The 25,052-nt window shown below is 37.8% G+C and overlaps 2 protein-coding genes across 2 annotated transcripts in view; both read left to right on the top strand.

Annotated features, from left to right (window-relative positions):
- Positions 1–25,052, top strand: part of LOC117982034 (zinc finger and BTB domain-containing protein 17-like) — a 216,961-nt gene that overhangs the window by 75,559 nt on the left and 116,350 nt on the right. The gene's annotated exons all lie outside the window — the stretch shown is intronic.
- On the top strand, positions 7,640–21,608 carry LOC117982143 (ionotropic receptor 40a-like). Its single transcript, XM_034968437.2, has 15 exons — positions 7,640–7,755; positions 8,229–8,322; positions 8,867–8,962; positions 9,473–9,609; positions 11,630–11,789; positions 12,618–12,724; positions 13,459–13,552; positions 13,743–13,901; positions 14,223–14,376; positions 15,034–15,266; positions 16,021–16,180; positions 16,325–16,421; positions 17,209–17,359; positions 18,240–18,333; positions 21,418–21,608. Exons 1-15 carry the CDS (start codon positions 7,640–7,642, stop codon positions 21,606–21,608), a joined length of 2,043 nt encoding a protein of 680 aa, XP_034824328.1.

Here is a 25,052-nt window from a genome sequence, read left to right as displayed (position 1 = left end):
CTGTCTGTCAAGAAACCTACAAAGTACTTCCCGTTGACCTAAAATCATGAAATTTGGCAGGTAGGTAGATCTTATAGCTGAAATTTGGGGAAAAATCTGAAAACCGTGAATTTAGGGTCAGATCACACAAAAAAAATTAAATTGTGGTCATGAACTAATAATTAGGATTTTCAACTTTCGAAGTGAGTGACTATATCAAGTTGGGTATCATATGAAAGGTCTTCACCTGTACATTCTAAAACAGATTTTTATTTATTTTTAAGTATCATAGTTTTTGAATTATCGTGCTAAATGTCGAAAAAATACGACTGTAGTACGGAACCCTCATTGCGCGAGCCTGACTCGCACTTGGCCGGTTTTATAATATATTTTATAATATATACCTACCTATCTAACAAGCTGAATGCGTTCATTTGTTATTTGAAACGCTGACTACTGCTGTAAAAAGTTAGTAATGCGAAATTCCCCACTCGCTAAAGGCTTACTAGGAGAAAAATGTGCGCAATCACAAACACGGGCTGTAAATAGCTCTTTTAATAGCTAATTGGTGCTCCAGCTGAATGCATGCAGTTTAGACAAGCTACAAAAACCGCTCTGGCCGACCACTTCGCTCTTATTTCTATTGAAATAGGGGCGATAACTAAATGACCTTTTGTGTGATCAAACTTTTTGTTTTCTTTAAAATTTTACAATCGTAAACCTGCTGTACAACCGCACGCTACCGCACAACCGCGAGCTGTGCGGGTGTGCGGGACGTTCCCTCCCCGATTTCCATCTCGACCTTTTTTAAACTCTACACCTTAGAACAATACACCATCTTTTACTTTCCCATATAAAAATCGGGAGACAAAGATATACTACTAATAATAATAATAATTATTAATTATTATTATTATCAAACAAGTATACGAAAATGCCGACATCCAATTACACCTGTCATAACCGAGTCATTAATTCCGCTTTCGGGAACACAATCGTTGTTATGATGTTCATTATCCCCAAATAAGCGGGTCATTTAGTGAAAGGTTGCGTCATTAAGGGGTGACTGATTGAGTCGATTTCATCTTAGGCTCCTTACGCACTACATAGGTACAATCCAAATCGTAGAAAAATGCCGACAATCCAATTACACGTGTCATAACTACGTCATTAATTCCGCTTTCGGGAACACAATCGTTGTTAATGATGTTCATTATCCCCAAATAAGCGGGTCATTTAGTGAAATGTTAAGGGGTGACTGATTGAGTCGATTTCATCTTAGACTCTTTACGCATACATCTGATCAGAATCTGAGAAAATTCAGATCTTATACATACAAACTCATACACCTCATAAGTTATTTCAATAATTAATAAAAACAAAAGCTGAGTGACTGACTGATCTATCAACGTACCACTCAAACTACTGGACGGATCGGACTGAAATTTAGCATGCATAGCTGTGATAACGTAGACATCAGCTAAGAAAAGATTTTTGAAAATTCAACCCCAAAGGGGGTAAAATAGGCGTTTGAATTTTGTATAGTCCACGCGGACAAGTCGCAAACATAAGCTAGTTATTTAAATGTATTGTTTCAGATGACAATAGGCTGGCTGAAAACTGGCCATAATCGACCGCTGTGTGGTTCGCGTGTGGGGAACAATGATTATAATGATGTTCATTATGCCCCAAATTAGCGAATTAACCGAGCCAACAGGTCGCTTTAGGGATGACTGATGAAAAGGTTAATTGATTGTCACTTTGTGACAACCTTGATGGCCCTTTCGGTTGTCAAGCCATCGTTCCCGGTTATTACCTATCACCAACATCTGAGAATAATCTCTAAACCGGAAGTCGTGCTTTTGAATCGAAACAAAACGATCTGAAACCTCAACGCATTATTGTATATCAAATCTTGTATGATAATATTGTAAATTGATCTCTTGAAAAGAGCAACCGCCGAGTTTCTTGCTGTTTCTTATCGGTAGGAACGGCATTCCGAACCAGTGGTACATTCAACTAGTTGACGATTCAAAAGCACTTGTAAAAGTTTACTCGAATGAAAACAAAAAAATAAAAAAATCCAGGAAAACATCCTACTGTCATTGGAATGGATCACGACCTTCAGTAATGAGGAAAGAGAGTAATAAACTGCCATCGGACTAGGTAGGTATGCGAGGATTGTATGTTCAGTCCTTATATGGACTAAGAGCCAGGTGCCAGGCTCTCGTTATTTTATAAAAGTTGAAAGTTTCTCTGCGTATCGTCCCCAACACAGGGAGGAACGATCAGTGACTATGAAGTTTGCATCATGGTGGCTTTGGGAGATAATAGTTAATCTATAAATAGGTATATAAAAGGAAAAGGAGACTGACTGACTGATCTACCAACGCACAGCTCAAACTGCTGGACGGATCGGGCTGAAATTTGGCATGCAGATAGCTATTATGACGTAGGCGTTCGCTAAGTAAGGATTTTTGAAAATTGAAGGGTGTGAAAAAGGGGTTTGAAATTGGTGTAGTCCACGCGGACAAAGTCGCGAGCATAAGCTAGTAATATCCTATGTCTATACTCTATATTGTTTTTATGTGAATGTGTATTGGTCGGTTATTGTTTTTATATTTTCATAATTGCAAAATCTCATTAAGCTTTAATAAGCGAAGTGCGATTGGCTTAATTTTAAAACACCGAAAATTACGTAAAGTAACAAAAATATTATTTGCGAAGGACATTTTTACATTGAAAAAGGTATAATAACGGCTAGACTCTACCACAGACTGAAACAATTGTTATTGTACTAACTGAGCAGCTCTCTTCTAATGACAAAATTCCTTTTCTTTCTACAGCGCGGTTCACAAAAAGAGGAAAATTTTAGCCAGTTAGTGTGCAGCCTTCAACATAACATTTTATTTAGTACCTACGATCATTTAAACAGATAAAGTAACTTATTGTTAGTAGTAGTATAGTAAAGGTAGTAGGAACGCCCCGCACACCCGCACAGCCCTCGCGCCGATCCAGTGCGGGCGAGCGCGGGCGCTGTGCTGATTTGCGGGACTGCACGCATATCAAATAAGCAGTCAAAAAAAAAAAAAATTGTACTTAAACTATGCTTAGAAGGAAAGCTAGGTTGAATAGGCAATTAACAGTCCACACTTTTCTATAGGCATGTCAAATTAGCAGTGAAAAGCAATCCTCTATTTTTTATTATAGTACACTGCACTGCCATCCTTAACGATGTTCCGTCACACTGTCTCCGCGGGCCGCAACGGGCGTTTATACAGGATTTTTAAAAGTGCAGAACGTGGTTGTAATGTAGATAGATTGAAAAAGCGTTGTCACTCGTCCCGATCATTACGCGAATAAATCAGTATGCGATAGTCCGTGTTTTACTCAATACATTACTTGGCGCAGTCGGTAGGAGGAGTGTTTAACTCAATACATTAATTACAGTGGTAAATATCAGTTCAAAACATCAAAAGCTTCCATGTTTCCGCCCAAGCAAGTACCTCGAAGGCCACCTTCCAGCTACACCACCTACATGTGGCATATAGGTACCTTTCCATAAGGCATGTCAAATTAGTACTCAAAGGCAATCCTCTACTTTTTACCATAGTACACTACCACCGTTTACTCCAGCACACTGTCTCGGCGGGCCGCGGGCCATCTCGTCAGGCTCCTGCGCGGTCCGTTTATACAGGATTTTTTAATATTCCACCCTTTGTTTAAATAGGAAATTTTCTTTATCTTTCTCGCACCAACACTCAATTTTCTTTGCATAAAGGTGTCCCGGCAAAGTTGTTTATACTTTCAATTATTCTTATACGAATGCATTGTTATGCTTTTTGTTGGTACACCTTCGTTTTTTTTTTTTGTTTATATTATTCAAAATCATCATCATCATCAACCGATAAACGTCCACTGCTGGACATAGATATCTTGTAGAGACTTCCACACGCCACGGTCTTGCGCCGCGTGTGTCCATCGACTGAGGTGTGACTTTGAGGTTCGTCGACCTAGAGTGTCATTTAAGTATTCCACGAAAAAATTTCAGTAACAGACTTTTTCTACACATCCCGTCTAATAGAATTACTGTACCTACAACATTTAAAAAGGCTACACGGCTTCGCTGAAAAGGATATCTTCCACGTCAAGTGACTAAACACAACCTTGTCACTTGTCTTACATATTCCCACGTTACAAAATTTATTAGAGGTAATGCATGAATTCATGATTCACGTCAATCTGAATTTTAGTCCAACGGAATAGAGTTCATTTTAAGTTGGAAGTGATTAATCAGTTTTAGCATACAAGAGGAAGCGTTTTGTTTGCGGTGATTTAAGTACGTATTGTCTAATCCGAATGCACGCTCGTTACAAACGTAGAATGGGTAGCATTATTATTTGTACAATGAACTTGCAAGTCATAGTCGTCTTAACAGTGCAATGAATTTCATCATCAAAAGTCAAAAGTCAAATGATTTATTCAAAATCTATATATAAAAGGAAAAGGTGACTGACTGACTGACTGACTGATCTATCAACGCACAGCTCAAACTACTGGAGGGATCGGACTGAAATTTGGCATGCAGATAGCTATTTTTGAAAATTCAACCACTAAGGGGGTGAAATAGGGGTTTGAAATTTGCGTAGTCCACGCGGACGAAGTCGCGAGCTAAAGCTAGTTAATAACTAAGAAACAGGCGGTGGCTGCTGGACTATTATCATCGCTAACGTTTATGGTTTGTACCACAGACACCACAGACTACAGAGCGACGCTTTTGAGAGCGCGGTCTTGAGTTTCCCGCGCACTGCTCCCGAAGGATGTGTCGTCGTACAACAGGTAATGGAAATATGTACATGCTCGCTATCGTCTGTGCCGTATTGATGCTTTTTAGATACAGGAAACATATTAAATCGTGTAGTTAATCAATGCAGATGAGCATAGCTTAACGGGATGTGTGCTGCGAAATATATCCATACTAATATTATAAAAACGAAAGTGTGTGTGTCTGTTTGTCTGTCTGTCTGTCTGTCTGCTAGCCTTTCACAGCCCACCCGTTCAACCGATTTTGACGAAACTTGGTACAGCGATAGCTTGCATCACTTTTTATCCCGGAAAATCAAAGAGAGAGTTCCCACGGGATTTTTAAAAACCTAAATCCACGCGGACGAAGTCGCAGGCATCCTCTAGTATATAATATAATAGGTATACTTACTTAAATTAATCGCAACAATACTGTTCTCATACACCATCATGATCTACAATGAACCAAAAGCTTAATTTGCTGTAATCCGCTGAAACAGGTCGAATCCGTATGATGCAACATGCAGCATGCGAAATGCACCGCCCGCCCTCCCACTGCTAACCATGCAGGAAAAGCAGCCACTCGGCAAGCAATACGCACCACCACCACGCAGCACCACATAAAACACACTCGACGCACGTTTCGTCCCGACACTGGAGCATCCTCAGGAGATGTAAGTAGACCTTACAGTGCACAATTGCAAAGATTGCTTCTATACAACATCATCATGATCAACCCATCGCCGCGTCGGTCCACTACTCAACACTACAAGTCTCCTTTAAGAATAAAAATGGTTTAGGCCATAGTCTACCACGCTGGCTCAGCGCGAATGGGCAGACTTCGCACACATTTGAGAACATTATTAAACAACATATTTAATTGCTTAAAACGCCGAAAAGTTAGAGGTGCATGATCAGGATGGAACCCTCGACCTCCCGAATAGGAGGCGGACGTCTTAGGCATGAACCAAACTACTATGTAACGTCGTAGCTCGGCTACGCAGCCCAATTATGTTGCTTTGCCACATGAGTAGATTTGCTACGTAGGAACGTAGCAAATCTACTCATGTGCTCATGTATTGTTAGGAAACAATAATTGTGTCCAATTAATATTATTTCAGCCCAGCTTCTGGTGGTTGATCTGGTCAAACACTAGCATCTATAGACACTCTAGCATATTATATTATAAGTGATGTACTACGGTCTACGAGGCACTCATCATCGATCTACAATATTAGGACGATATTTGACATTTGGCGGTAGTAAATTATTTACGGACCCGCGCCGTTGACAGCACTCAAGCAACACGTAGGCCCTTGTAAAGCTTCGTGTACACTGTTGAAATATACTGAGCGATCTTTGACTTGGCTCCATAAATAAAGAAAGCATATTTACTCATCTGTGCTTGGATCAGACTTAAGTTTCAGTTAAAACGAGACAGATTCATGCCAACAATATAACGATGTCAATTCATGACATCGTTATATTGCATAACAGCTACAATGTCACGATCGCAATCACCTCTCGCTGATTGGTTGACGCTCGCTCACTATTGGCTACAATGCATTGTTGCAACAGAATCGCATAAATTCAGCCAATCATAACAATTGAGATTGTACTAACTACGAATTCCCGTTTGATAAATATTGCATACTTACACGTTTAAAAATATTAAAATTTCACAATATTTACTGCGCCGTTAAACACGCTTTAAAATACACTTTTATTGCACCGCACGATCCACGTCTATGTATACACGCCTTTACAGGCTGAGGTGCCTTGGGTAGGTAACTCGGCAAAGCTTTTAAACCATCGGTCATGTGGGGCCTTTGATGAAAAGTGCCCACTTAGCTCGTCACACGCCACTCCATACTGAGGACGTCATAGTCCCGTGCACATGTCCAAAGATAAGTTTATTTTACAGAAGCACTACTTCAGTCTTTTTAATGAGGAGGTTTCCAGGCAACGTTCGAAATAATTTTCATAGATGGCGCTAAATGCTTCCACCACTAAAGATGAAAAATAATACCTATATCTATATGATCTATGCTTTAATGTTTAGGTCGTGTCAATTAATGACAATAGATGAAGGGTAAGAGCTAGCGTGCACTGCAATTTTCCTTACGTTTTTCCCCCACAAAATCTGTGAACTATAATATAAGTAATTAATTAATTTCGCATCCGATTTAAATTTAAAATTTTAAAGCATAGATCATATAGATAATAGGTATTATTGTTCATCTTTAGTGGTGGAAGTATTCAGCGCCATCTATGAAAATAATTATCTCAAACGTTGCCTGAAAACCTCCTCATTCATAATTTGATTTGTGAGGTAAGTATATGTGTGGTTTCGACTGAAGTGTTAGGATTTTTCGTAAACATTTTGCTTCTATTTCAAATTAGCCGATCCGGTCGGCCTCCTACCTTACCTACGAGTATTCCTCTTTATTATTAGTAGGTCTTACCAGACCTTTAAAGTAGCCATTTTTTGTTATAATGGATTAATTTTTAAATTTCGATTTTCAAACGAAATAACGCGATGCATGCGTATTTCTAAAGACGTGCAATGATGTTGTAATAAAATTCGCTGTGTGCATGAAATTAATTCGATATGAAATGGCGTATCTATATTTTCACTAATCTTTTTCTTTCATAACTGATGATATCGTTTGAAATGTGATTTAGAATTATTGGATACTTTTAGTAAATCGGCGTGTTACAAACAAAAGCACTTAAATTCAATTCTAGGCATTATCACAGAATACCTACTTATTAGTATACCTTTGGTGTTATTTAGACAATGATTATTAAAAATTATATACCTTTATATGTTTTCTTTTTCTTTATCAGTGGAGTAATGTGTAAAACTTTGAAAAATCTCCCTAAAAAGTTTCCTACAGCGATCATGGACATAGTAGTAGGGTTAGGTACAAACACTTTGACTGTAGTAAGGGGTAACACGACTGATATAAGGTAAAGATTTTTTGTCTTTGACAAATTTTTTAACTGCTATCTCGATACTATAGGTATCTTTAATCTGTGACTAAAAAGCGATGCTAGTTAAATCGGTGGTTAAAAATACAGGGGGTCGGAGATCGAAACAGGGCACGCACATCTAACTTTACAAAGATTTTTTTTAAATCTGACATTTTGTAAGGGACTTTTACAGATAATCTGATGTGCGTTTTAATCAAATATCACTTGTTTTTACGGTGAAGGAAAGCATTATGTAGAAACATGTTCATGATGAACATGAATTCTCCATAATTTTCTCAAAGTTGTGTGAAGTAGACTATACCAAACCCTTCTCATTTTGAGAGGAGATCCAGGATCTGTAGTAAACTGGTGATAGGTTGATGATGATGATGATAATGATGATCTCGTTTGATAGCAAAATGAGATATTCAAAGACGGAAATAGTAAGTGAGAAGTTTTGGTTTTTGTAGATCTGAAGATATTTTTGAAATCATGTGTATTCTGAGTGAAAATAACATTCAGGTTATTAATTTGGATCTAGCGACACAGGAAAATAAAGATCGGGTATGTGATTTTATATTGTACTTATTAAATCGAAAAAACTGGCTAAGTGCGAGTCAGACTCGCGCACCGAGGGTTCCGTACTACAGTCGTACTTATTCGATATTTTGCACGATAAATCAAAAACTATTATGCATAAAAATAAACAAAAATCTGTATTAGAATTTACAGGTAAAGCCCTTTCACGTGATACCGCATTTGATATATATTAATCTTACTTTGAAAGTTGAAAACACTCATTATTTGTTCATAAACACATTTAATTTTGTTTGTGATGTAACCACAAATTCATGGTTTTCCGATTTTTTCCCTTATGTGTGCTACCTGCCTGCCAAATTTCAAGATTCTAAGTCAACGGGAAGAACCCTGTAGGTTTCTTGACAGACAGACAGACAACGAAGTGATCCTATAAGGGTTCCTTTTTCCTTTTGAGGTACAGAACCCTAAAAACTAAAATTTAGGTATACCTGTAAGTTAGGTAAAGTTTAAAAGCTAAGTATAGACTTTTATGGTGTCTATTCTATTCATAATTTATATTTGATCTTAGTATTACAGATTTCTAAAACAAGGTCTGGATACGTCGGAAGATAGAACCAGTTTAATTCTTTGCGAACCTTTAGAATGTGAAAATCTACTTTTTGAGGTAAAAAATTATATGGTAAGCATAGAGAAAAAAAGAGAAAAAGGAGCAGCTTTAGTGATAAGCAGAATCCGAGGTAGTTCCAACGGTATTATGAAAACTTTATCTGAGAAACTATATGGATTATCTAGTTTTTGTTTTATGCACCATTTTATTTCTCTAGGAATCTACCACCCATGAGACACTGAGAGTGCATGTGCAAACCAACCCAGTGTCTCATAAATAATCCATTTATGAGACACTGGGTTGGTTTGGTCAATCCATACTAATATTATAAATGGGAAAGTGTGTCTGTCTGTCTATCTGTCTTTCTATCTGCTAGCCTTTTACAACCCATCTGTTCAACCGATTTTGACGAAATTTGGTACAAAGATAGCTTGCATATCGGGTAAGGACATAGGAAGGGGATAGTTTTATCTCGGAAAACTAAAGAGTTCCCACGGGATGTTAAAATACCTAAATCCACGCGGACGAAGTCGCGGGCATCATTTAGTTATTGATATATGTTTTCAGATTACTGTAAACAATTTCATCCACCGCTCAATGTTCTACATATTCTTCTGGCCACACGGAGAAGTGAGCAAGCTCTTTCTCTCTGGCATCAAAGAGGCTATACGAGTTGCTGTTATTACAAACCCGAGAAATGCAGTGTAAGTAAATTAACTAATTAATTAATAAAACCTGTCAAGTGAAAGTCGGATTCGCACACGAAGGTTTCCGTACCATCGTTCAAGAAATAACACTTTTTTATTTATTTTGTGATGTAACCAAAAATTCACGGTTTTCGGATTTTTCCCTTTACTTTTGCTTTAAATAAGACATCGCTACCTGCCAAATCTCATGATTCTAGATCAATGGGAAGTACCCTATAGGTTTTGATTCCCTTGACGGATAAAAAGACAACGACGTGATCCTAGGGTTCCTTTTTTTCTCTGGAGGTACGGAACCCTAAAAATAATGAAACAAGTCCCATTTAGAAATCTACCAATAAATCAATACAGATAACCGCATCGTAAATCAGTTAGCCCGCACTAAATAATAATGATTATATCATTAGCAGCAATAAAACTAATGAATTGCCTAACGATTGAGTAATAAAGTTAATATAGCAACAATAATTTATCTCATAAGAAGTCGTATATTTGCGGTGTACAATAATAATAAACATATTTGTTATTTATTGCCTGTATAATTGCTGTCTAACGTTCATTTAATTTTGTGTCCTTTTTACCCGACTCTTTTATCTATGTGTATTGTGTGCGGGATGATATTAGTTATTAATTATTTAATAAATAGTTATCATAGGATAAACAATGTCTAGTATATAAGATTGTTACCTTTAATAGTATGTACTTAAATAGCTTTAGAAAAAGTAATTAACATGGAAACAGTAATTATGTTAGGTTTTAGTAAGATTTCATTGTATAATAACTAGATTTAATAGTGTTGATAAAGATTTTAGTTGTAATTGTAGTTGATAAAGATTTTAGTTGTATTTATTTTAATAAATAGAAGGAGACAGTAATAGCATAGCATAGCAACTCCAACAGCCTGATCTAGAAACTTGTTAATATATTTATTTTTTCATAAAAGTTCTACAAAATCCATTGAAAATAGTACATTACAAATTATATTTCTAGCTAGGACGTCACAATATGGCGGGCACGATATTACTTTCTTATTTTGGACGCATTGTTGTTAAATTACATCGCACCAAGATCGCACCTTTCAATTACCAGATCGTGGTCAAACAAAACCGCCGCTTATAGAAAAGGGTCGTGGCAAAACACTAGCCAATGCCCAACGCAACGCAAAAACAAACCTTTATAGAATTACAGGACGTTATTATGTTAACACAGCAAATTGACTGCAAAGCCAATATATTTGCCAAAGGAAATTCCAACATCGAACACTAAAAAATATGTTTTGGCCAATTCACAATCGCCGTTTTCTCAAATCGAATTACAATGTACGTGAGCTGGTGGCTTTGTATTGGGTCTTTGGGAACGGGGAAATTTTATTTCACAAACGCTGGCAAGATGGCGCGATAATCAAGCCGGTAGATGCTCGAAGAATTTCAAAATAAAAATCGGTTTTTTTTGTTCAAATCGGAAACTGAATCGGAGCTAAAGAATTTTATTTTTTATTTAAATTGATTTCGTATTGATCAACTAAATGAATCCTGCGACATCGTTCGCATGGATTTAGATTCCTTCGGAATTCGTGGATCAACATTGTAGAGAAAACCGCCAGCTTGTGTGCTCACTGTTTTTATTTTAAAAATGTGGATTAAGGTTTTTGAAATCCCGTGGGAATTTTTCGGTTTTCTTGGATCCAAAGTAACCTATGTCCTTCCCCGGGATGCAAGCTATCTCTGTGCCCATTGAAATCGGTTAGATGGGCCGTGAAAAGCTAGCAGACAGACAGACAGACGGACAGCCAGATAGTCGACAGACACACTTTCGCATTTACCTATAATATTAATATGGATTAATGACTAAAAAATATTTTTTTTAATTCTGTATACAAGCTAGCCCCAATCTCACCTGATGGCAATGATGATGTAGTCTAAGATAGAAGCGAGCTAAATTGAAAGAGGAATGGCAGTTTCAGTTTCATTAAACCCAATACTCCTGGTCGGTATTCTGATATTCATAATATATTTGCTAGTTTCCGCCTTTACTACAACCAAGCATCTCCAAACAAGCTGAACCACTTAACTCTGGTGAACTGGTGGTCGGGGAGCCTTTACAAATCGCCATCTCTACCGCCCGCTGACAAAGTCTACCATGACTTCCAGGGACGAGTTTTTAACGTACCTGTTTTACATGTAAGTATAATATCGACATCAACCTATCGCCGTCTCACTACAGAGCACGGCTCTCCTCTCAGAATGAGAAGGGCTTTGATCATAGTCTACCAAGCTGGCGAAGCGCGGATTGGTAAACTTCACACGCTTTTGAGAATATCATGGAGAACTCTCAACCATGCAGCTTTCCTCGCGACGTTTTCCTTAAAGCAAGTAATATTTTTGATTGCTACATAAGGGTAGCAAGAGGGTGCAAAGGCAGTTTTATTGCTAAAGTTAACATAAATGAATGAGTTCAAAGGCACCGCCCGTGGCACTTGATTAGCTACAAGAATGAGCCGTTTGACATGTAACTGGATGGCGGAACCAAGTGCCCTGCACTTATAGTTGAGGGATTTCTCGGCGTCCAATAACTGCACGCACTGTATTACACGTTATATATTTTTATTATATAAGAGAACAATAATTAATTAATTAGAACACAGAATCGTCTGACGTGGTCACTTTGTAGTCGTGTATATGAATGTCCGCTGGCTGGTCTGTCCGCGGTCGCGTTATACGCGAGCCGTTGGCGACGCGCGACCTACCGCCGAGTTTCTTGCTGGTTCTTCTCGGTAGGAACAGCATTCCGAACCAGTGGTAAATTAAAACTACCTGACTATTCATAAGCACTTGTAAAAAGTTTACATGAATAAAAAAACATTCTATTCTATTCTATTCTACCTTCTCAACGCTTCCGGATAACCGCGCCTATCCTGAACACTGGACCTTAGTGAAAGCTACCATTTCCTGCAGCTGCCAGCTATCACAATAAGTATATCACGTGAACATAAATGAATGAGTTCGCAGGCGCCGCCGTGGCACTTCGTGAGCTACAATAACGACTCCACGGTCAACGTGACAGGCGGACGAGATGACAAATTGCTCGCGCTTCTGGCCAAAAAGCTGAACTTTAAGTGAGTCGATGGAATACCTGCATCCATTTATTATATCAGCTAAATTAATAGGTTTCACAAAATTTACAATACTTACTATTTTTTCATTATTAAAAAGGAAAGGTGACTGACTGACTGACTGACTGGCTGATTTATCAACGCACAGCTCACAGCTACTGAACGAATCGGGCTGAAATTTGGCATGCAGATAGCTATTATGACGTAGGGATCCGCTAAGAAAGGATTTCTGAAAATTCAACCCTTAAGGGGGTAAAATAGGGGGTTGAAATGTGTGTGGTCCACGCGGACGAAGTCCCGAGCATAAGCTAGTTCTATAATAAATAGACTTGTCCTGACTAACAGACTGATCTATCAACGCACAGTCTAAACCGCTGGGGCTAGAAACAAGAAATTCTGAGAGAAGGTTCCTTTTATAACGTTGGCCCCCATGAACAAAGGATTTTCAGAATTTCCACCCCTAAGGGGGAAAATGGGTTTCGATAACAAAATAAAAAATAAACATTTCGCGATTTTTGAAAATTTTACTCCTAAGCGGGTTAAATAGAGAATGAAATTTGTATGAAAGTTATTTGTATGATGTACGAAATTTCGGTTAGTATGAAGAGATACTTGTTTCAGGATTTTTAGAAATTCGACCCCCACGGCGATTTTCTAAATTCCACTCGAGCGAGGCGGGTCAGCTAGTATTGTAATATTTTCAATACAAATTTTAAAGTATTATTTTTTATTTGAAGGTATAAATACTACGATCCCCCGGAAAGAAGTCAGGGTTCAAGAATATCTGGAAATGGCACGTTTAAAGGAACTCTTGGTTTAATTTGGAAACGTGTAAGTAAAGACTGACAGCCGTACGAGTCGCTAATCGTAACTTAAGATTGAGTTAAAACGAGACAGATTTATGTGAGAGATATAGCTCTGTCTCGTTTTAACTAAACTTAAGTAACGACTCAGAGTATTAACCGCTTTTAGGTTAGAACTCCCTTTCCGAATGATCTAATTATATTTTTTAATACAATAGAAAGCTGATTTCTTCGTTGGTGACGTAACAATGACCTGGGAGAGGCTGCAAGCGGTGGAGTTCTCTTTCCTAACGCTGGCAGACTCTGGAGCCTTCCTCACTCATGCCCCTGACAAGTTGAGCGAGACTCTAGCCATCATCAGGCCATTCCAATGGGAGGTACTTAAATCTATCACAATAGACAGCTGACTTTCTTCATCCGAAACGTAACAATGACCTGGGAGAGGCTGCAAGCGGTCGAGTTCTCTTTCCTAACGCTGGCAGACTCTGAAGCCTTCCTCACCCAGGCTCCTGATAAGTTGAGCGTATCAATGGGTGGTAAATTTCTCACAATAGATAGCTGACTTTTTAGGTAAAGACCTAACAATGATACAATGGATCGAACCTGGGACCTCCCACTACTAAGACCACAGCGCTTACCACTGCAACAGGGAGGTCGTCACATTCTGAGACATTATCAAAACATCTTTCTCTCACTAGGTCTGGCCGCTAGTAGGGGCCACACTGCTTATCATTGGTCCAGCATTGTGGATAGTGATCGCCGCCCCATCGCTGTGGCAACACCGCAAGCGGGACCAGCTCGAGCTGTTGAGTGATTGCTGCTGGTTCACCACCACCTTGTTCTTGAGGCAATGTGTGTACGAATATCTGTATTTACCTCCTAACTATTCTTTCTTGCGAATTTGGGTTAGTTTCAGGTTAGTTTACAGAATTTAAAGATATTATTAGTGTACGTCCAAATTATACCTTGCTGCATGCAACGATACAATAATACAAATAACATTAAAAATACATATAGGTACATTAAAATATTATTTACAGATACCTTGAAATATAATTTTTATCCGAGTCATTTCCTATTTCCTATATAAATTAAAAATTATTATTATTAGGTACTAGATGATGCCCGCGACTTCGTCCGCGTGGATTTAGTTTTTGCAAATTCCATGGGAACTCTTTAGTTTTCAGGGATAAAAAGTAGCCTTTGTCCTTCCCCGGGATATAAGCTAACTCTGTACCAAATTTCATCAAAATTGGTTGAACGGTTGGGCCGTGAAAAGCTAGCAGACAGACAGACACACTTTCGCATTTATAATATTAGTATGGATATCTTGTATGTTATGTAATCGTTGACAATCGATCGGTCGATTTGTTTTTCTGACAAGAAATTCTCAGTAATAGACTGAATTTGAAAAATTCGCAGTTTTACACCACCCCGTGTATCACAAAGCATGGTCACTACTTGACCCGATTAGGATTGTGATTTTACAATTGAACTTTTATCTTCCAGCATCAACTAAGGAACCATCTAAGGCCCACAAAGCTCGACTAGTCTCCATAATCATATCGCTAGGAGCTACATACGTCATCGGGGACATGTACTCGGCTAACTTGACGAGTCTTCTAGCTAAACCGGCTAAGGAGCAGCCAATTGGCACACTGCAGGATTTGGAAGAGGCTATGAGAGATAGGGGATATGAACTGGTGGTGGAACGACATAGTTCTTCATTAGCTATTTTGCAGGTATGGTTATTTTACTTTTTCGACGAGTAGGTATCTATTTACGAATTTCTTATCTTATTATGCGTATGCCGCGCGTACAAATCGGTAAGGTGAAGTCAGCCTAAAATAGTTCTAATTTAGTCGTGCTTATCTAAATATATAAAAGGAAAAGGTGACTGACTGACTGATCTATCAACGCACAGCTCAAACTACTGGACGGATCGAGCTGAAATTTGGCATGCAGATAGCTATAATGACGTAGGCATCCGCTAAGAAAGGATTTTTGAAAATTCAACCCCTAAAGGGGTAAAATAGGGGTTTGAAATTTGTGTAGTCCTCGCGGACGAAGTCGCGAGCATAAGCTAGTTCGGTTATATATTCAGTCTCCCAAACTAAATTGACAAGTATACCTATAGTGATACTTATATTCTTCTCGTAGCGCGCATCGAAATGGATAGTAATATATTTAGACCTGTTATTTCGGTTTAGAGGTTATGTACTACAGAACTAGCCAAAACATACTTACACAGATACAACGTGGGGTTATTTATAAGGGGCGGACCAACAAATTCCTGAAAGGCCGGCAACGCACTGGCTGTTCCTCTGGTGTTGCAAATGTTCATGGGTATGGGTGATATGATCCACCTGCTTGTTTGCTCGCTATTTTTATTAAAATAAAATTACTGCGTTTTCGTTCAGTCTGGGGTAAAATCTTACAATGTCTTTGCCTTACCAAAATGGTTTTAGTTATATTTATGTATAGATATTTTTATAGAATGGCACAGGTGTATACGGCCGTCTCGCCAAACTTATGCGTCGTCAACGCATTCAGCGCGTGCGCAGCGTCGAGGTGGGTGTCCATATGGTACTGTCGAAACGACGTATTGCCATACTGGGTGGAAGAGAAACGCTATACTATGACACCGAGAGATTTGGTAAAGAATATTCTGCCTTAAGAAAATTACAACATTGAGATTTGGATACTATTTTTTTTTTTTTGGAGAGTTAGTAATATTATGAACTTTAAGTTTCACTTCTGTTGAGTATACCACGGCACCTTAATCTTTTTTTTGTTCTAGGTTCTCATAATTTCCATTTAAGCGAAAAATTGTATACAAGATATTCTGCTATAGCGCTACAAATTGGTTGCCCATATCTCGAGACATTTAATAACATGTAAGATAACATTAAAATGCTTATTTAGATTAGTGGTGGGTCTGCTGCGGCAGACATCCACTGGCGGAGTAACGAGGCGTTGTCGGTCCTTTGTGCTCCGTCGTCAGCGGTGGGATGGAGCTTCGTGAAGTTTTTAGTGGGTAGGAGTATGAGTAACCACTGTGCTCCCCCGTGGCCGGTGGCATTTTTCCCACGAGAAAAAAAGGCTAGCTATAAGGTGCGGCAGAAGTGCAACATCTTATTGGACATTTACTACGCAAACTTAGCTTTATTTACTTTGGCATACGGGTGTAATGGTAGCTATAAAATATGATAACGATAAAACACAATATTAATAATAATTTTTTATGTTTTATTACCACTGTTTTTGTTTACCATTTTTAGGGTTCCTTACCTCAAAAGGAAAAAAGGAAACCTTATAGGATCATTTCGTTGTCTGTCAAGAAACCTATAGGGTACTTCCTGTTTACCTAGAATCATGAGGCAGAAAGGTAGATCTTATAGCATACATAAGAGGAAAAATCCGAAAACCGCGAATTTGTGGTTACATCACAAAAAAAATTAAAATGCGTTCATGAAAAAATTATTAGTATTTTCAACTTTCAAAGTAAGATTAATATACCAAATGGGGTATCATATCAAAAGGTATTGCCTGTACATTAATACAGATTTTATTTATTTTTATGCATAACAGTTTTTGATTTATCGTGCAAAATGTCGGAAAAATACGACTGCAGTACGGAACCATCGGTGCGCGAGTCTGACTCGCACTTGGCCGGTTTTTCAGAGTGATGACTCTCTTCGAAGCTGGTATACTAGCTAAAATGACGACTGATGAGTACAAGAACCTTCCAGAACACTCGAGACGGTCGGATGTCGGTGCGGAAAGCGACACCAAAGAAATTAAAGACCCTACCGACAATATTGGAACAGCGCAGGTATAGACTCTCTAAAATGAAATAAAAGGCTTAAAATAGAAGTCTCAAGTGCCAAGTTGTTCAGCTATATATGGACAAGGCTATGTCAGGAGATTCCCCAAGATTTTCGTAAACTAACTTTACTGATAAGGAACTTTAGTGATAAGGTCGCCCTTTGTTTTTTAAGTGTATCCTGTATTCTTACTCTCTGTAAATCTATTAACAATAAAGTTATTTTAAATTAAATTAAATTAAAACTAACCAATATAGGTAACTGACGTAGCCCAAACCCAGTTGAAGAGTTAGTACGTAGGTCATGCTTGTGAACGCGATGGATATTAAATCCCAGAGTTCTAGTAGTGTGGGGGTGCCCTCCAATACGTTGGAACGATGATATAAAGAGGAGAGTGGGATTGGCTGGATAAGAAAGCCTGAGAAATGAGGGACTGTGGCACTCAATAATTATAGATCACCCATATTATAAATGCGAAAGTGTGTTTGTTTCGTCCTTCAATGGCGTTGCAACGGAACAACGGATCGACGTAATTTTTTGCTTGGGTATAGATAAAAACCTGGAGAGTGACATAGGCTACTTTTTATTCCGGAAAATCAAAGAGTTCCCACGGGATTTTAAAAAAACCTAATTCCACGCGGACGAAGTCAACGGTATCATCAGCTGGTAGGCTAGGTATATAAAAAGGCCTATTTGCCACAGTGAAAATTCCACACTCCATAGGTTAATGTTATGATGATAGTATGTTTAGCTTGATACTTAATAGATAGGTAGGTATAATCCACGACAGGTCGAGATGGCAAATCGGGGTATGAGGAGGGAGGACGCCCGATTGCCATCTCGACCTGGCACGTACTATAGGTATTATATATTGTCTTTCTACTTCAGGTGCAACCCGAATCAACGATTGGTCTCGAACCAGTCTCCTTAACAATGTTCCAAGGTGCATTTTGTCTTCTTGGTGTGGGATACTTTTTAGCGGGTAAGGGTCATTTATTTTTATACCAATGTTATGAATATTCCATTCAAGTCAAGCTTTAAATCAATATGAGTCCAGTAAAGACTTTTTCAGGAATACCATATTAAGAGGGGTCTCTCCTTCACTCGCTCCACACAAAAGTAAAGTACGCGACAAGTCTAGATGGCAATCAGGGAGTTAACGCCCCGCACAACCAGGTGCGGGCGGGTGACGTGCGAAAACCGTACCGCCAAGCGATTTAGCGTTCCAGTACGATGCCGTGTAGAAACCGATCAAGGGTTTAATGTAGCTGCCATACCCCTTCCAAGTTAGCCCGCTTCCATCTTAGACTGCATCATCACATACCATCAAGTGAGATAGCAGTCAAGGACTAACTTGTATCAGAAAAAAAAAAACAAATGAGTAACCAAGGAACCCGTATAGTTTCCTCCATTTCACTGTGTGTCACCACTCTCACCGGCATTTTAAAAAGAAACCATTGAAACTGTAAAGTTGAAACTTGGCACAGTTATGGAAACTTGTTTGTTGAATGCATTCGCTACAAATATATAGTTGTACGAACACGCATCGTGAACGTGTTTTTCAGTTCTTCAAATAAAATCACTATACGGGATGTAACCAGCACGTTAGCAATTAATACTTAGCTCTATTATTACATCTACTACCTAAATACAATCCAATACAATGTGATTAGTACCGTAAAACGGGGTGAATAGGTACGAAATCTAACTTCGCATTGAAATTTACGGATGTTTTGGTACAAATTATGATGCTTTAACTGTTTGTAAGCATCTCCGGTTGTAAGAATTCTAAGGAAACATCCAAAAAATATAAAATAATGACAAATTACTGGTATATTTTAATCAAAATATATGCTGTCCCTATTTATACTTGATCCGGGGTGTAACGGAATGGCAAAGGGGTGAATAGGGAAAAAAGGTTAGGGTTGTCAAACACAAGTTAGCTCTATCCTCTAATATTACAAAACTAGCTTATGCTCGCGACTTCGTCCGACACAAATTTCAAACCCCTATTTCAACCCCTTAGGGGTTGAGTTTTCAAAAATCCTTTCTTAGCGGATGCCTATGTCTTAATAGTTATCTTCATACCAAATGTTATTATACATGGCATAGTAGGTATCAAATCTTTAAAAAAAAGCAACCGCCGAGTTTCTTGCTGGTTGCTGGCATTCCGAATCAGTGGTTTGACGATTCAAAAATAAATAAATAAAAATATTTTTTATTTAATTAAACTGTTACAAGTAGGTAGTGTAGTTACCTATACTTGTAAAAGTTTAATTGAATAAAAAATATTTTTATTTATTTATTTATTTATCAATATTAAACAGTAAAATGCCATTTAACTAAATTTTACTAGTCGACTACACAAGAAGGAAGAATTTTTATGAACAATTTAATTAAATATTTAAAGTGACAGCCCTGTCCCTATATAAACCTTACTGTTCCTATTTAACCTTGATTCGTTCCAATTCAGTAAGTATAGCGTTCCTATCCACCCCTTTCCCGTACCTATAATCCCCATGGCAAAGCCAAAACCACTTGGTTTCCAATTTTTTCTTTTTTACAGAAAAATATGTAACATTTAGACAAATCTGCTTTTGTGACGCCTCTTAGATAAATGTTTAATGATTTCTAATAGTTTTTCTACTGTTTTATTCTCGTACTGCGTCAAAGTAAACAAAGTTTTGAGACCTACGGCTTAGCGTGTTTTGAACAACGTTTTTGCAATGACGCTTTCGTTATTTTAATGTCAATTTGTCTCTGGTTCAGTGATGCCAAATAAAAGATCAAATATTCTACTATAGGGAAAAACAATGCTACCAAAATTCTAAGCTGTTTTGGGTATTATTTTTACGTTCAAATCTCATTCCCAGTTTTGTCCCTATTCACACCCCGGTTCCTATTCACCCCGTTTTACGGTATTTTTCAAACCCGCAATGTAAAGCGTGCAAAACTTGGTGTCAATGCCCTGCCTACGACGTGGCCTCGCGGCACCTATCTACGCAACGTTCGTTGACCTCTAGTGCAAGTCAGATGTTTTAATTGCAACACATTACGAACTTTTAAAACAAACAGGATTTTTTATTTATTCTTAATACAAGTCAAGTATAAGATTTTTTTAAATAAACAAGAAAATATACACGTGCCGTCATAAAGAAGCCCTATTAGATAGCCTCTCACTCGGCACTCCGCTTTAATGAGGGATCATTATAGACTAGAGTTTTATGGAATTACCATTATCAACCTAATTATTATGAGCTACGAACGTCGAAAAATTTTCACCGCCATCTCAATTAATAGAATTTTGCAATTAATAGCGGCGTTTGGAGAAATTCCTGGAAGATTTGAGATTATTTTTGTAAAAATTGCTCTAATAATATTTGCGAGAACGCTCATAATGGATTAACTATTATTATTTATAAGCATTTCACCTTGCTGGCGCAATGGTGAAAGCTGAGCGCAAAGGTGGGATCACGGTATAATAATATTCAGGTCTTATAAGTGCGAGGTCCTCGGTTCGATTCTCGGCTTAGTCAACTAAACAAATTATGAATTTTAAATTAGAACAGTTCTGGCCTAGTAGAAGACTTCGGCTGTGGCTAATAACCATCATACTGGTAAAACCGTGCTACCAAGTGATTAAAAGCTCCGACAAAACTTCGCATTAAATATGAGTTTTTAGTATTATTTTTGTATAAGTTTCTAATAAGTCGTCATTAAGAAAATTAAAAATACGACTGCCGTACAAAAATTTTCACATTTGAAAATGGCGCCATACAGCCGCCATACTGTATTTTTTACAAAAAAAATATAGCCACTGTCCAGTGATGTGGTTATATCATAACTCTATGCCAGTGTCACTCACGGATCACGGATTCTAACGATAACTCCTACATGCAAAGTTACATACCTACGTACCTATATGAACCCTGAAAATATAATGATCCTTTTTTTGTAAACAGTCGTGTAAAAATCAACAACAACTGGCCCAGTATTAAAGATAGAAGATATCATGTATGTATTTTATGTACCCCTGTGATTAACTCCTTCTTTTAATCATTTCCAGCCGTGGCCCTAGCCACAGAAATTCACCTCCACCGTAGAAAGACAACCCGAAGAACGATCACTCCCGTGGAGACGTCGACCGCCCGGCGGCGTTCCGCTAGAATGATCTACTTGAAACAACAATTTGACAGGATGTTCGGGATCCTTTACGTATTTGTTGATAGGGCTTTGAGACACGATGCTAGAGAATAAAATATGTTTCTACCGTTATTATTCTAAGGCATCTACAAACATAGCATAGTTAAGGTATATTAAGTATTATACCTTACCAACGCGTAATATTGTAACTACGCGTAGGTTATTTGAACACTAGCACTCTATAGTTGGCTTTGACGGTATGATTTAGGCACAATAGGGTCTTACACTGTAGTAATAAAATGAAGTGATTTTTTGTATAGCGATGGTTTATGGAGCTAGAATTCATTATTAAAGAGAATAATTGAAAAAAATCATGATTTTATTTATTTTTATACATGAACGTCAAGCTGTACGGAAGGTGAATAATGACGTCACAATTCGTAAATCGTAAGCGAAATCTCTAAAGCGATAATATTGCCTTTTACCCACCTATTATTTTTTTTAATTATTCGTTTGCTTTCTCTTTTGGTGCATTTAAAAGAGCATTATTTCTTTCATCCATCTTTCAATCATCATCCAAAGGAAAAGCTGACTGACGGACTGACTGATTGATCTATCAACGCACAGCTCAAACTACTGGACGAACTGGAAATTTGGTATGCACTATGCAGATATCCGATAAGAAAGGATTTTTGAAAATTCAACCCCTAAATGACTAAAACTTAGGTAGTCCACGCGGACAAAGTCGCGGTAATAAGCTAGTTTACTATATTCGTATAATATTCTAGGTCTAAAATCAGATCGGAACAGTTCAAAAAAAGTTCAAGTATTAAATTTGCCGGTATTATAAATCAAATCTCCGACGTACCTATACCTATTAGAAAAGTTCAATTCATAAATTGCGCAACAATAGCGGCTTCTAGTTGGAAAATGCGAAATAATAATTCCATACAACAAAGCATGAAAAATTGAAAAATTTCAACTCGACTTTGAAACACGAAAAGGGTTCAGCGCTAACAGACAGGGCGTTTTAAATTCAAACTCTTTATTTGACTCGATTAGAGCGGGCAAATATGAGTGATTGTGGTTTTAGCGTTTTTCCTTGACGCTGGTGGAAGCCTGCTTCATATGCAGATTGCGGGCTTTGTTTATGCCGCGTGCAGAAACAGCGGTGGGAAAAGTAAGGATATTTAAATGTTATTTAGAGAGGACAACAAGGTGGAAAAAAACAATAGCCAACTATTGGCTACTTTTTGCTCTAGTAAACTAAAGAAAGGAAGGAAAACGTTTATTTCTTAAATTGTGCCACACATCACATCTTTTAACTAAGAGTTGATTACCCGACGCTTTCTCCACTTGAACATTAAACCCAACTTTCTCCTCGGTGCCAACATGGCTCAAGCACAGCGTTCACAGCATGCGCCGAAACATTAAATATTCCGTGAACTTATACCAACATAGTACGCGACAGATCGAAATGGCAATCGTCACCCGCGCTCACCCGTATCGGGTTAGCACGAAGGTTGTGCGTGTGTGCGGGGCGTTCTCCCCCTATAGCCATCTCGACCTGTTTCGGACTATAGGAAGACCATTTGAGGTACATAAGAGAGCTTTTAAAAATAATATAGTTTTTTACCTAGGTATATGAAAATGTTCTCAATAGCCTTTCTATGGTTGAGGTTAATGTCTTGTTGTCTAGTAAACCCAACAAATTCTCACTCAAAGGATTTGGCGTCATAACACGTGGTGTAGCTACACTACAACTGCACAAAGCCTTTTGTTCGTTCGCAGCACTCGGCGAAACATTAAATATTTCGTGAACTTTCAGCGACACCGCTAAAAATTGTCGCGCACTTCAAATTAGATATCATAATAATTTATTTATATTTATAATAATAATTTATTTATTTAATAACTCAGTAGGTAGGTACTGTTAATTTCTCTGGAATCCTGACCCCTAAACTAGGAAATACCTACTGTGTCTTAGGGGCCAGTGCCTTCCCAAACATAGAATATGAATAGTAAATGAATCAGTACCCTTATTATAAAATAATGAAAAAGTGTGTTTATTTGTTGCTTTATTGGTTTGTTGGTTTGTCCTTCAATCAGGTCGCAACGGTGCAACGGATTGGCGTGATTTTTTGCATGGGTATAGATAAAGACCTGGAGAGTGACATAGGCTACGATTATATCGAAAATCAAAGAGTTCCCACGGGAAAACTTAAAATTAAATTAAAAATTACAATTAAAAAAAACATAAGATGTAAGCGTGAAACAAATATTTTATGGTAATTATATTTTACGATTATAAACAAAAAAAATAACATGATTAGAATTTGAAGTTTAAAAATTTTGCATGCTGAAAATAGCGAAAAAAAGAGTTGAATTTAAGGTAGGGCAATGGTGGATGTAGGAAAAGGAAAATTCCAATAAAAGATTATTATAAACTAGCTGATGCCTGCGACTTCGTCCGCGTGGATTTACATTTTTCAAAATCCCGCGGGAACTCTTTGATTTTCCGGGATAAAAGTAGCCTATGTGTTAATCCAGGGTATAATCTATCGCCATTCTAAATTTCATCCAAATCCGTTCAGCCGTTTTTGCGTGATTGAGTAACAAACATCCAAACATCCACACTTTCACATTTATAATATTATATTAGGAATTAGGATTAGGATCTATTCTAATAACATTAAAAAACATTGCTTTAACTTGGACCTATATAAATCGTGTAACTAAATACAATAAAATGTATCCGTTTGTAAGTTATTACGGCACAAATATTCGCAGAAACGTAAGCGAGAAACAAAAATGTCACCAACAATAAAGCCAACTTTGCCACGTATTTCCGCTTTCAATACGCGGACCCTGGATTCTTAGATACACCGGACATTCCCGCAAAAAATCTTACAATCTCATGCATCATCATCATCATGTGGCTCAAATGGCTCCCTATTCGCCATTGCCGGGATTTGCATGTACTTTCTCTTCTGTACTGTGTGCTATATCACTTAAAAACTCCCCCTTACCTCAAGGAGAAGTTTAGTTTTCTTGGAGTGCAAACCGACATAAGATCCTGCCGAACCTTAATGTTAGAAACGCCGAGTCATAAAACGAAATTCTATGGCAACTCATTCACTGTGCGAGCTGTTGAACTTTGGAATGCACTACCATTGACCATACGGAAATCAAAGTCACTAGACTCCTTTAAAACTGCAGTGAAAAATCATTATCTTACAAACTGAAGACGACAATCATATTTGTTTCTTCTTAAGTACGATTATGGAGTATATATTAGTCTATTTTATTAGTATATTGGTATTATACATATTATTTAATACATGTATTAGTGGTTTATGTATTAGTATGTATCAGTTATTTGAATGTATGTTTATTAGTATATTACACACCACCTGCAGTCGAATTTTCCTTATACTTTCCAATCTTCAAGGTTGCCTGGTAGAGATCGCTAATTAGCGATAAGGCCGCCTTTTGTATCTTCCTTCTGTCTGTGTTTTTTATTCTTTAATGTAATCCTTCTTGTGGTTGTGCAAATAT

Source organism: Maniola hyperantus, chromosome 5 (assembly GCF_902806685.2).
Source record: "Maniola hyperantus chromosome 5, iAphHyp1.2, whole genome shotgun sequence".
Lineage (NCBI taxonomy): Eukaryota > Metazoa > Arthropoda > Insecta > Lepidoptera > Nymphalidae > Maniola > Maniola hyperantus.
The sequence above is the reverse complement of the archived record's forward strand: the minus strand, read 5'-3'. Positions and strand labels throughout refer to the sequence as shown.

What these genes read in the sequence shown, in the direction of transcription:
- LOC117982143 (XM_034968437.2), top strand. Translation starts at nt 7,640, where the DNA reads ATGTGTAAAACTTTGAAAAATCTCCCTAAAAAGTTTCCTACAGCGATC. An exon ending in GGTAACACGACTGATATAAG is followed by an intron (nt 7,756 to 8,228) that starts GTAAAGATTTTT and finishes TGGTTTTTGTAG; the next exon opens with ATCTGAAGATATTTTTGAAA. An exon ending in CACAGGAAAATAAAGATCGG is followed by an intron (nt 8,323 to 8,866) that starts GTATGTGATTTT and finishes ATTTGATCTTAG; the next exon opens with TATTACAGATTTCTAAAACA.